The sequence below is a fragment of the Pseudorca crassidens genome, chromosome 9, assembly GCF_039906515.1.
Source record: "Pseudorca crassidens isolate mPseCra1 chromosome 9, mPseCra1.hap1, whole genome shotgun sequence".
NCBI classification, from domain to species: Eukaryota; Metazoa; Chordata; class Mammalia; order Artiodactyla; family Delphinidae; genus Pseudorca; species Pseudorca crassidens.
Genome location: NC_090304.1, coordinates 500,241 through 512,814, shown reverse-complemented (window position 1 = coordinate 512,814; position 12,574 = coordinate 500,241). Strand labels below are relative to the sequence as shown.

Below are 12,574 nucleotides of genomic sequence, written 5' to 3'. Positions count from 1 at the left end.
GAGACATTGCTGAGTCCTTGGGTCCGACCCCCAAGTCTGACCAACCAAAGAAGCATGAGGGGCTGTGGCTGCTGTGTTCACGGCCACCTTTATTCCCATTGCTGGCTGTCCCGAGGCACTGCTGGGCCACAGCCAGAGCCACCTCTGCCAGTGTGACCTGGCCACCACCCCACGCATCAGAGCAGCCTCAAGCCCTGCCCCACCCCCTGCCCTGCAGAAGCCAATTCCCCAGCCGCAAGCCCCTGTCCCCTCCCCCGTGGCCCAGGCCTTCAAGTTGCACGTGGATGGGGCTCCAGCGAGAGCCCCTGGGCCGTCATCAACCTTCTCCTCCAGGCCAGCTGGCGAGCAGCCCTGAGCTGAGCCCTTCCCTTGGAGGCGGGTCACATCGCACGCTCCTTCTCCAAGGGAGGCTTCGCCTACGGGCCCAGGAAGTCTTCCTTTCGGTAGCCCTTCTGCGGCGGAGAGGGGCCTGGAGTCAGGGCGCTGCTGCTCTGCATCCCGCCCCCCCAGGCCCCTGGTCTTATGGGTGCCCTGGGCCACGTGGGTTTCCGTGTCCTTCCCTGCCGTCCCGTGCCCGCGCCCCACGCTCGCAGCCCCGCCTGCCCTGGGCCGCGGGAACATACCGCCCGGAAATCCCGGTGGAGCTTGTTGTACTGCCACAGGTTGGCCAGGAGGCTGGAGGCTGCCCGGGAGGACTTCTCACTGTCAGGGCTGGGGGTAGGGGGCAGGGGTCAGTGGGGTGACAGGCTTGGCCAGGAGGCAGGGCGAGCTGGGGGGCGGGGGGGGCGCGGGGCTCGGGCCCTCACCTGTCCCGCGTCTTCTTGATGAAGAACAGTTTGTGGAGCCCGTCGAAGTAGAGCAGGTCTCGGGCGGCCACAGGACTGGCCACCAGCAGGTTGTTGAGGATGGCTATGATGTTCACCAGCACGTCGGCCGGGGGAGAGTTCTCAGCCGGGCTGCCGGGCAGCTTCTCTATCAGGTGGCTCACCACCTTGGTGGCTACCAGCAGGTCGGGGTGGTCAGTCTCCATTGCCCGCCCCCTGCCCCGCCCCCTCAGCGCCTGCCATTCCCTGCGCCCCCTCGGCGCCTGTCTGTCCACCAGCTCTGGCTTCCCAGAAGCCGGCCGGAGAAGCAGCAGTACAGACAGAGTCCAGGCACGCGCCCGGCCCCCAGGGGAGGCAGAACCCAGGCCTCGGGACGGCTGGACTCACACAGCTCATCCTTGTTCCTGGCATTCCGAGACAGGTTTCGGATGAGGCCGGTCAGCGAGCGCAGCTGGTGGTGGTCAGCCGTCCGAACTCGGTCCAGTAGCGGGTTCAGGATGCGTTCCTGCTCCAGAGCCAGCCGGCTCAGCACGCCCGCCCACTGCCGGCAGGAGAGGGGCCTGTGAGAATGGGTGCTGGTGCCCCGTGGAGGCCCCGGGTCTGCTCCCTCCTGGCCCAACCCTCCCGGCACCTTCCTTAAACTCAGTGCAGACCCCGGGGGCCGAGGTGGCATCCTCCAGCCGCATCCTGCCTGCCTTCCTCTCTCGCTCTGAAGTTCTGGCCCCCCGATGCACCATAAAGTCCGGGAGAGCGGGCTCCTGTCCCCCGTTCACCCCTTGCGTCCCCAGTGCCTCGCGCCCCAGCGCGTGGCCAGGTGTGGTCCCAGGCCACCTCACCCTGCGGTCGCCTGCGGTGATGTTCTGCAGCGCGCCGGCAGCCGCTTCCGTCGTGTGCCGGTTGAGCTCACAGCGCTGCAGCAGCCGGTTGTACAGCGCCACGACCTGGGGGCTCCACAGCCACTCCAGGCCCTTGGGGTCCTTAGACACCTCGGTGAAGGTGAGTGCGTCGGCCGTGAGGGGCAGCTGGGCAGGAGGGCGTGGAGGTCAGCCGAGGTCACCCGGGATCCCTGCTTCCGCCCGCCCCCCTGCCCAGGCCCGCACCCACCTCTCGGAGCCGCCGGCTCTGTGGCGTGAAGCAGCCCACTGCCTCGCCTGGCAGCGCCCCTGCCGTATCCCGGCGGCCTCGGCCCTCCAGCCGCTGCAGGGCCGACGGTGGCATCTCGTCGTACAGGCGGTAGGACAGGTTCCTGAGCACGCACACGGCGTTCTCCACGCTCTGTGGACAGAGGGCGGACCTCGGTCAGAGCAGGCTGGAGCCCCTCGGGCCCCGGGGCACTGGCTGAGCCTCACCTTATCCTCGCACTTGCCCACGTCCAGGGCGTGGTTGATATAGGTGACCAGGGAGTCCACGAGCCCGTGGCACTCACGCATCTTCTGGCGAGTGGCCTGGGAGGCCGAGCTGAGGTTCCTTTGGATGGAGGCAGATCAGAGACCCCCACTGGGACCACAGGCAGAGCCCACCCCTCAGGGACCCACCCAATGCTGAGATCCTGAGCACCAATCCCCTCCTCCCCCGAGCTGGGCTCTGCCCCTCGGCACCTCCGCATGCCCATCCCCCATCCACTTCTCAAAGTGTCCGGGGCTCCGGGGAGGTTATAAATATCAGATCAAATCCCTGATTTAAAGAAATTTGAGCCTGCAGCCCCCAGTCTGTTGACGTCTGGCCGGGGGCCACACCTGGCGGCCCGTTCCACTCCCGCGTCAGCGCCTCTGCCTCTCTGTCCACTTCTCCCAGACCCCCACCCCCGGTGGCCCCGCCTTGTCATTCAGATCTCAGATCCTAACGCCCCTTCTCTGGGCCTCCCCTGCCTGCTGCCCGTCGCACCTGAGGAAGCCCGTGGCGTTGTAGAATATCTCCGCTTCCGAGGCGTTCTGCTGGGTGAGGAGCGGTCCCCTGGCCCCTGAGAAGGGGCTCAGCACCAGGTCTGTGAGCTGCTCCAGCGTGTCTCGGGCCAGACGGTCCTTCAGGTGGTCACTGGAGGACAAGTTCCACAGGATCCCTGTGGCAGGTGAGGCGAGGCCGTGGTCAGGGACGGCCCTCCAGCCCCTCTGCCTCTTCCGGGGACGGTGCCCAGGGCCCCGCCTGGCACTTCGAGCCTCACCCAAGAGCCTCGCTGGAGAGAGCCTGAGTGTGACGTGTAGGGTCACGGGGCCGCAACAGCGCAGAGAGGAGGACGCTTGGGGACACGGAGCCTGGGGCTGGAGTCCCACTCCAAAGAGACATGCCACAGGGATGGCCGTGGGGACCGAGGGAAGGGTGGCAGAGTGGCGGGCGGGGAGCAGGGCCACCTGTGACATTCTTGCGCAGCTCGTCGTCCTGCTCACGCAGCGAACGCAGCAGCTCGAATATGCCGTTCTCCTCCACCAGGGCCAGCTTGTTGTCCGCGTTGTCGTAGACAAGGTTGCGCATGGCGCCCGTGGCGTGGCGCTGCACCTCCTGGTTGGCGTGGTTGAAGAGCTTCACCAGCCTAGCCACAGCTTGCAGGCTGCGGGCCTGTGGGCATAGCCACACGGGTGTTAGCGCTTGTGCACACGCTGCATAGGTATGTGCAAACGTATGCAGGTGTATATGGATGTGTGAGTACATATGCAGGTGTATGGAGATGTATGCGGAGGTGTGCAGAAACATGCAGATGTGTGCAAGTGTGTGCAGGTATGTGCAGGTATATGGAGACGTGTGCATACACATACAGGTGTATGGAGATGTACGCAGGTGTGTGCAGAGGTGTGCAGAAACATGCAGATGTGTGCAAGTGTGTGCAGGTATGTGCAGGTATATGGAGACGTGTGCATACACATACAGGGGTATGGAGATGTATGCAGGTGTGTGCAGAAGCGTGCAGGTGTATTCAGATTTGTGCAAGTCAGTCCCTCCTGCTGCTCCTCTGCTGAGGAGGCCCTGGGTAGATGGGGTCTGCCCAGGCAGCTTGGGGATCAGTGAGGGGTGGTCAGGGACCAGACAGAGGACAGTGAGTGAAGGGGGGCCCGTGAGGGTGGTAAGCAGGGGTGGTCACCTGCTTCTTGGCTGCTGTGTCACTGTAGCACTTGTGCTGAATGTAGGCTGCTCCCAGCACCTGCAGGTTGGGATCTGAGGCCATGAGGTACTTGACTGCCGAGGGCAGGTCAATGTCATCAAAGCTGCGGAGAAAAGAGGCAGGTCAGGCTGAGCCTGGGGACAGGCCAGGGTTAGGGCAGAAGCCCCCTCCCCGAGCCAGGCCCAGCTCACCCGCTGCTGAGCCTCTGCAAAGTGCGGTGGCCACCGTAGCTGTCCAGCCCACGCGTGTCCGGCAGGTGGCCCGAGTTGCCCAGGCTGAGGCTGAGGCTGCGCACAGATGGCGCCCGGGTCACGGGCTCCAGGACGCCCCCTGGCACTCCCCCAGCTGCCACACGGCTGCGGTGGCCGCTCTGGAACCGCTGCAGGGTCCGCACGGCGGGGGCACGGATGGTCCGGCTGGGCGGCCCCTCGGCAGCCTCCAGCCAGCCCAGGCCCCCAGCCCGGCCAGAGCTGGAGCTGGCCCGGCGCTCAGAGGCAGAGGCCCTGTAGGGGGAGGCGGCCGCCGGCTCCAGCCACTCCTCCACCACTCCGTAGCGGTCATCCGGGCCCCCGGCCCCCAGGCTGAGCGAGTGCAGGGACAAGGTGTCGTGATCCGCCCAGCTCCCCACCCCGCCACGCTCGTGGAAGGACGTGGGCCGGGTGGGCGGGGGCGCGGCGGGCCGGGCACCCCCATACCCTGCGGCACCAAGGGCGCTGCCCCTGCTCTGGGCTGAGCTCAGCCTTCGGCCGGAGCTCAGGTCCACGACCGAGCGGGAAGACCAGGAGACAGGGCTGCAGGCAGGCCTGGCGATGGGCCGGAAGGTCTGTGGGGCAGGGAGGGGAGGGCAGTGAGGGCCGCTGGGCTTCCTGACGCTGGAGCCCCCAGAGCCCCCAGAACCTCCCTCACGGGACTCCGGGCTGTCACTCACCGAGGTGTCCCCGCTCTGGCCCTGGGAGCGGGAGCTGAAACCGGCCTGCAAGGTGTGGTACTGAGCCCGGCACGCACCTGCGGACAGGGACAGCGCAGCCTGGCTGGGCCGATGGCAAGGCACTGGCCTCCTGCCTCCCCTCCTGCCCTGAGCCCTGGTGGGGAGGCCAGTGGACTCTGGCGCAGGTACCTTGGCTTCCGGTCCCTGCCGTCACCTTGTCATCCCTCCCACAGCCCCCGTCCCTTCCAGCTGTGCCCCTCAGCGGGGGACGGATGTGCTCACCCTGCTGACCTCCCGGCTACCTCGTGTGCCAGGGCCTCCTTCCTCAGCTCCCCGATCCCTGCCAGGGCACAACGCCTGGCCACTGCCCCCAGGAAGCCACACTGACCTCCCGGGAGCCCATCCTGTGCTGTTGGTCACTCGCCGCGGACACAGTCTCCCTGGACCAGTGCCCTGAGGCGCAGTGCCCTGACCCACCTGGCCGAGCCACACCCACCCCTAGCCACACACAAGCCGGGGCACCGGTGCCAGCCCACCTGCACGGCGAGTGGACAGACGGGCAGGTGGATGGAAGGTGGAGGGTGGAGCGATGGGGGGAGGGCGGGTTGGACCATCGGAAGGATGGGTTGGATGAGCAGACTGACTGGTGTGTGACTGGTGTGTGAAGGGGTATCTAAGCCGGGAGGATGGATGCTGAAGGGACAACTGAATGAATATGTGGATGACAGGTGGCGCGGTGTGGTTGGTCGGGTGTATAGGAAGAGCTGAGAACACCCGGAGAAGAGTTGGGCAAAGGTCAAACCAAGGCAGAGCAGTGGGAACGGACTGGGGGGCGCATCACCTGGGCAATGCCAGGGGCGGGGTCTTTGGGTTGGGGGGGTATTCCTGGAGTGGTCAGCCTCTGCTAGAGCCCCTGCTGTGGTCACACCTGGAGGGGGAAGAGTCCCATCCCCCGAAGGCCAGGGCAGAGTGACTAGGCTGAAGGGATTCAGGGTGAGGGTGAAGGGAAGGAGGGGCCTTGGACCCTCCCACAACCTCTGCCTCAGTTAGGTCTGGGGGGACTCCCCCACCCAGCACGCTCCCCAGACAGGCCCTGGTTAATGAGGCTTCTGGGCAGGGGCTATTAACCCTTTGACGCTAGTGAGGCCCGGCCTTGAGGGGGCACGGCCCCCACCCCCAAATTCTAATCCTCTTTCCCCTAATTAACCCCTCCCCGCTCCCTCCTCTACCCCATGACCCCTGGGCACCCAACTTGGCCACCAGCAAGGCTGAGGCCCAGGGAGGGGAGGACGCAGGAATCCAGCCAGCCCTGGCGGCCCCTGTGCTGGCTGAGCCGCTTATCCCCCGACCAGCAGCTGGTGGCCAGCACTGGGAAGGGCCCTCTGGAGATCACGCGAGCCACTGTGGAGCGGGGTCTTGGCCCCGGACATCCTGGAGGCTCCTCTTACTGTCTGACCTTGGTCCCTGCGGCTGCAGCTGGCAAGGGAGGAAGTGGCATTTCTAGAAGTGCCCTGAACTCGCTGCACACACTCATGCACACACACATACACACTCACGTACACCCGTGCACGTGCCCCATGCACGAACCGGGGTTCCTACACAGGGAGCTGCCTGGCCCTGAGGGGCATTCCCCCACCCGCTGCTCTCATGGAGAGTATCCGGGTCACCCCAGCAGGGCCTCCCCCCCGCAATTCCGCAGGGAGACCCTGGCCCAGACAGGCCGTGGCTCTCCTCCAGGAGTCCCAGACCCCGCCCCTCACCTTTCTGTCTGCTTATTCCTGTGGGGCATGGGGGGTGGACGCTACAGTCTGGGCGTCTGTGTCTCTGCGTTTGTGTCTCCAGGGGAGTGACGTGTGTGTCTGCGTGTCTCTGAGACCGTGTGTGAGCCCGTGGGGTGTGGGACCGGACGCGTGCGTGTTCCGGGTTTGCCGACAGAGACAGACCTGGCCGGCCACATGCCGCTTCTCCCGTGCCCCCCCTGGGGGGGTGGGAGGCTCAGGGCCCGGTGGGCAGGTGAGGCCCAACCCGACTTGCAGGGAGGACCCCGGGGTCCCTGCCAGGAGGTGGAGGCCTCACCTCTGGCTTCTCCCACGCCTGCAGGGGTAGGGCGGTGACTCAAGGCGGGCCTGGGTGAGTCAGGGAGCTGAGTCCGGAGTGGCCCCACCGCGGCCTCTGGCCCTCGCACCACCATACCTGCTGGGGCCACCTCCACCCGCCACCCATCGTGGGCACCCGGCCAGCGTCTGCCTACCTGTGGCCGCCCTGGCCGCGCCGTCGGGCTGGGCCGGCCCGTTCTGCCAAGGCTGCTGCCCCAGCTGCAGGAGGCGAGCGCGGACCTGCTCCTGGACACGAGCTGCACGCAGCCTCTCGGCCTCTGGCCCTTCGGTGCCCCGGCGGTCCAACTGTAGGTCCGAGGGCAGCGCCAGGGAGCACACACCCATCTCGGGCTGCAGGGCCGACAGTAGGAAGTTACCGTCCTGCATGGCGGCAGGCACGGGGGCCGGGATTTGTCTCTGCTGTCTCTTCCCGCGCGGCGCTGTCCCCGAAGTCCCCTCCCCGCTGGCTTTGCCCAGGGCTGGCCCGGAGACCGACCCCGCCCAGCCCTGAGCTCAGCTAGGGGCGGGGACACCTGGGCCAGGTGGGAGGGAGGGGCCCCGCTTAAGGTGGAATTCGGGCGGAAGAACAGGCCCTGCGTGGCCAGGCACTGCGGCCATGGTTGGAGTGAGGCCTAGCAGGGGTCAAGTGCTAAGGGACAGCGTTGAGGATAGAAGGCTTGGAGTGGAGCTTCAGGGTGGAAAGGGGCTCTGTGGGGCCCTCGTCCTGGTCCTTGGTGCCCAAGAGACCCCAGAAGCAAGAGGCGAGACGGGCCCACCCCAGGCTCATGACCCTACAGACCTCCATCCTGCAGACTCCGGAAGTGCTCCCTGCACCCCCCACCCCCACCCCGGCCTCTGCAGAGCCCTCCAAGGGGCTGGCTAGCCCTCCTGGGCTCCTGCCCCCTGTGGAGGTGGGAGGCCTCTCCCAAGCCATGAGTCAAGGCTCAGCTCAGCAGGCGCAGGCGGGGCTGCCCCAGGGGGTTGACTCAGAGGGGCCCTCCTGCCCTGGCTGGGGGCTCAGGATCTGGCGTGCTCCAGGGAGAGCCCAGGAGTCCAGGCGAGCAGGGTCGGAGTTGTGTGGGGAGGGGAGGCCCAGCAGTCGGAGGTGGGAGGGGAAGGGCCAGGCTTAGCAGCGCTCGCCCCAAGAAGGTCTCCCTGGAGCGCCACCGCCAGCTGGACCGGCACGCTCCAAGGCCTCCCGGGTAGGCCTGGCTTGGATCCAGGACAGGCCCCTGGCGGACTGAGTGGGGGCTGAGCCCAGGAGGGCTGGAGGGGTGTGGGCTGAGTGGCCTCATGTACCTCCTGGGTTCCCCTGGAAAAGTCGTCCTGGGGCTACCCTCACAGGCCTTCCCTCCCATGGGAGGCCCTGACCCTGGGCCCTGGCCCCCTGAAGGCAGGGGACGTGAGCCCCAGGTGGGAATGGTGGCTGGGGGCAGTGGCCTGGGGGTGAGGCGGGGTCGAGGTCAGAAGGCAGCCCTAGGGGTGAGGTCAGTGCTGGGAAGGGGACTGGGGGTGGGAGTCAGAGGTCAACGTTGGGGGTGAGAGAGGGAGGGGAGGGTCCCCGGAAAGGACAAGGTGAACCCTGGGGTGGAGCCTCCCGGCTCAGGGGATGTGCACAGTGGGCGACCTACCCTTCTGGTGGTCCAGATACTGCCAGCCCCCGGGCTCATCCCAGAGGCCTCTGCTGCCGGCTGAGGAGTCCTGGTCTGCATCCTGGGCCCAGCACTGCCGTCAGGGCCTCAGTGTGGGACAGGACTGCCGGGGCACCGGGAGGGCGGAGTGGGAACGCCCGCACGCCCAGCGAGCTCATCAGACCGGTTGCTTCCCTGGGAAATGTGTTTTGTGTGGAGAAATCCCGGGATACAAGTTTGTACAGCGCTGAGTGTGCCTGGAGGCCCGCCCTTCACTCGAGTCCGCCTGGGCCCACCTGGCAGGGCAGCGGGCCTCGAGGGGCAGACTGCAGGTGGGGTCCAGAGGCCCTGGGTGGTGGGACAGGGCCGCAGAGGGATGGAAGGGGCTTTGGTGGGGTCGGAGCCGCGCGATGGAGAGGAGGCACCAGGCAGATACCCCCTAGGTCCGGTTTTCCACAGCCTGCGGGGCTTCCCCCTCCTCTCGGCAGGGAGGGCTGCGGGGGCCCCCAGGCTGTGCAGAGCCTGCCTGAGGACCTGTGGACCCCTCCACCTCCCCACCTCGGATCTCCTGCCTTTGTGGCTCAGTGCCCAGGGAAACCCTGGGGATCCCGGGCGAGACTTCTCTAACCACTGCAGGGCCTGAGGGACTGGCTGTGGCTTGGAACCTGTGTCCATGTGAAGCTCAGAGCCCAGTCCAACCCCTGCGACCAGCCTTCTGCTCCGTCCTCCCTGAGAGCCCCCTCTTCCTGGAGCCGGTGTGTAGGGAGAGAGCACGAGAAGGATTTTGTGCCGGCTTGAGGGTGAACTTCCTGGGGGAGGGGACTCTGTGGCAGATGGGGGAAGATTCACCCAGGGAGCTTAGAGAACAGGCGGTAGGTCCTGGGAGTCTGCGTTGGTGCACTTTCGGGTTTGAGATCCCGGGACCTGAGGGCCTGCAAGGGTGAGTGATGCTCTTACTTGGGAGGTGGGGGGATGGGGGAGCCTGGACTCTGCCCTGGGGCCTGGGAAGGAAGGGCTACGGGGGCCCAAGAGGGGCAGGTTAGCATTTACAACCCCGACAGCTTAGAGGTCGGGCTGGGGTATTTACTGGAGGCGGGGGACCCCAGGCAGTTGTTACAAAAGTCTCTGGAGGAGGGGTAGCGGATGGGGGGCGATATGGGGTGGTTTTCAGGTACGAGGGCCAGAGTAGGGGGCGGGTGGAAGGACGGATGCCCTCCTAGTGCTGGCTTTGGTGACCTGAGAGGCGCTCACTGTGAAGGGGCTAGGGGCTGCCCGGTGTGTGCGGCCGGAGCTGGAGGAGGGGTACAGAGGGCGCCCCACCCCACCTCTGTGGGGAGTCTGGAGTGGGGCTATTGGGGGCAGGAATGGAAGAGAAAAGCTTGAAGATGTAGACAGCAAAATAATATTCAAAACAAGATTCAAGAGCGCGCCGGAGCACAGAGAAGTTAGGTAGATTGTCCGGGGCCACGGAGCCTGCAGGGAGCGGGATGGATCAGCGCGAGGGCGCGTACCAGGCGTGAGGGCGCAGCGCGCCGCGGGGGCCGTGGAGGTGCGGGTCTTGCTGCTAGGGCTCCAGCCGTGCGCGTCCCGGCGTTTCCTGTCAGCAAACTCGCGAGCGTTCCCACGTCCCGAGGGCTGGGCTCCCGCCAAACCCAGCCCAGCCCAGCCCAGGGTTAGGGTTAGGGTCCCTCCTCCATGAACCCTACCTGGACTTGCGCATCGGGCGCTGCCCCGGATCCCCCTGGGGCGGGGCATCCTCTGCGCCCCCTGGCGCCTCGCCCCTTTGGCGGGGAAGGTCGCCAAGGGTTACAGCCCCACCGCCACCCGTCCACCCCCTCCCCTCAGGTCTTCCGTCCACCTTGCCGGTTCTGCGCTCTTCCATGCGCTGGCGCTGCTCCGGGGCAGGTGTGTGACCAAGACAGACGCAGCTTCTCGCGGGAGCGCTCCTTCTGGGGTCGCGGGGTTGGGGGGACACAGACACAGAGGCCCGCACGTAATGATGCTGGTCTGGGTGGCGGGGCAGCTGAGGGCCTCTGGGACAGAGGGGGCGCCTTGCAGAGGCCCCAGAGAGGACCCTAAAGGGAACGGGGTGGCCGGAGCCCATGGTTGGGGGTGCTGCAGCAGGGGAGGAGGATGAATTGACTAAGGGGAGGGCCCCAGGGCGGGGAGGGTGGAGAGAAAGCTGCGTCGCGTCCCTGGAGGGGTGCAGGATGGTGCTTCCTCCCTCCTGAGGCCCGTCTCGGGTCCTGGAGAAACTCGTCACCACCCATGGGCACTGTTTGCGAGGGCTCGGCGGTGGAGGCTGGGTGGTGGGTGCTCTGTTTGCGTTCTGTCCTTAATCTACACAGGAGCGCCGGGAGGCAGAGCTGCGACGCGGCTCCATTTCACAGACCGGCAAACAAGTTCCCCAGGCGAAATAAGCTTCCACGAGTTACGAAGCAAGTGAGGGTGCGTAGGGAAAGGTCTCCCTGAGCGGGACAGGGCTGAGCTTGGGGACTGGCGCTGGCTGGTGGGTGGGCGTCTTGGTAGTAGTCCCCCAGCTAGGTCTGGGCCGCTTTCTCCACTGAGGGTAAGAGGGCGTTCGTTTGCCTTCCTCCCGGTGGTTTAGCTTTAGTCTTGTTCTCAAAGGGGTTCCCGCTCCCCTGGGCCCTTTCCCATCGCTGCCTGAGGAGCCCTTTGCTCTCACCATCTGCTCCGCTCCGAGACCTGCTGTTGCCTTTTTGGTTGAACAGCATCAGAGCTGGGTAACCCTTCAGGCTCCAGCTTCCTTTCCCGAAGGACCTCCGTCCCCTGGAGCTGTCAGAACCGGCCCAACCCGGGGGCCGGGGGTGGGGTGGGGGGCAACCAGGGATCTTGTCGGTGTCTGGGTTTTGGCCATTCTTCTAGGTGTGTAGAGGTATCTCGTTCTTTTATCATATGCATTTCTCCAATGACATAGGATGTGGAGCATCTTCCCATGTGCTCATTTGCCATCTGTATTTCTTCTCTGGTGAGGGGTCTATTAATGTCATTTGACCATTTTTCAGTTGGGTTACTCATTTTATTGTTGAGTTTTAAGAGTTCTTTCTATATTTTGGATAACAGTCATTTCTCAGATGTGTCTTTTGCAAATATTTTCTCTTAGTCTGCGATTTATCTTCTCAGTCTTTTGACATTGTCTTTTGCAGAGAAGAGGTTTTTCATTTTAATGAAGTTCTGCTTATCAGTTCTCTCTTTCATGGATCAGCCTTTGGTGTTGTGTCCACAGAGTCATCAGCACACCCAAGGTCATCTAGGTTTTCTCCTGTGCTCTCTTCTAGGAATTTTACAGTTTTGTGTTTTACATTTCAGTCTATGATTGATCTTGAGTTATTTTTTGTAAAGGGTGTAAGGTCTGGGTCTAGATTCATTTTTTGCATGTGGATGTCCAGTTGTACCAGCACCATTTGTTGAAAAGACCATCTTTGCTCCATTGTATTGCCTTCGCTTCTTTGTCAAAGATCAGTTGACTGCATTTATGTGGGTCTATTTCTGAGCTCTCTACTCTGCCCCACTGATCTATTTTGTCTGATCTTTTGCGTATACCACACTGTCTCGATTGCTGTAGCTCTATAGTAAGCCTTGAAGTTGGATACTATCAGTCTCCCAAGTTTATTCTTCTTGAATATTATGTTGGCTATTCTGGGTCTTTTGCCTCTCCAGAAAAGAATCAATTAGTTGATTGGTGGGGGTTTTGATTAGGATTGCATTGAATCTATAGATCAAGTTGGGAAAAACTGACATCGTGACAATATTGAGTCTTCCCATCCATCAACATGGACTATCTCGCCATTGATTTAGGTCTTTGATTTCTTTCATCACAGTTTTGTAGTTTTCCTCATATAGATCTTATACATATTTTGTTAGATTTTAACCTAAGTATTTATCTATTTATTTTGGTGCTAATGTAAATGGTATTGTGTTTTAAATTTCAAATTCCAATAGTTCATTGCTAGTATATAGGAAAGCAATTGACTTCTGTA

The 12,574-nt window shown here is 63.6% G+C and overlaps 1 protein-coding gene across 2 annotated transcripts; it reads right to left on the bottom strand.

Moving 5' to 3' along the window:
- Positions 1 to 77: 77 nt before the first annotated feature.
- PKP3 (plakophilin 3) lies at positions 78 to 8,734 on the bottom strand. 2 transcript variants are annotated; one of them, XM_067747718.1, is made up of 14 exons: positions 8,574 to 8,725; positions 7,098 to 7,323; positions 4,847 to 4,923; positions 4,110 to 4,741; positions 3,898 to 4,021; positions 3,173 to 3,377; positions 2,709 to 2,883; positions 2,174 to 2,291; positions 1,929 to 2,099; positions 1,661 to 1,846; positions 1,212 to 1,365; positions 807 to 999; positions 624 to 711; positions 78 to 452 (listed from the first exon to the last, which is right to left on the bottom strand). In XM_067747718.1, the coding sequence occupies exons 1-14, from the start codon at positions 8,652 to 8,654 to the stop codon at positions 417 to 419; spliced, it is 2,466 nt and encodes an 821-aa protein (XP_067603819.1). In that variant the 5' UTR covers positions 8,655 to 8,725; the 3' UTR covers positions 78 to 416. The 2 variants fall into 2 exon arrangements, with proteins under 2 accessions (XP_067603819.1, XP_067603820.1); XM_067747719.1 differs by having other exon boundaries at positions 79 to 452; positions 7,098 to 7,293; positions 8,574 to 8,734.
- Positions 8,735 to 12,574: the final 3,840 nt, after the last annotated feature.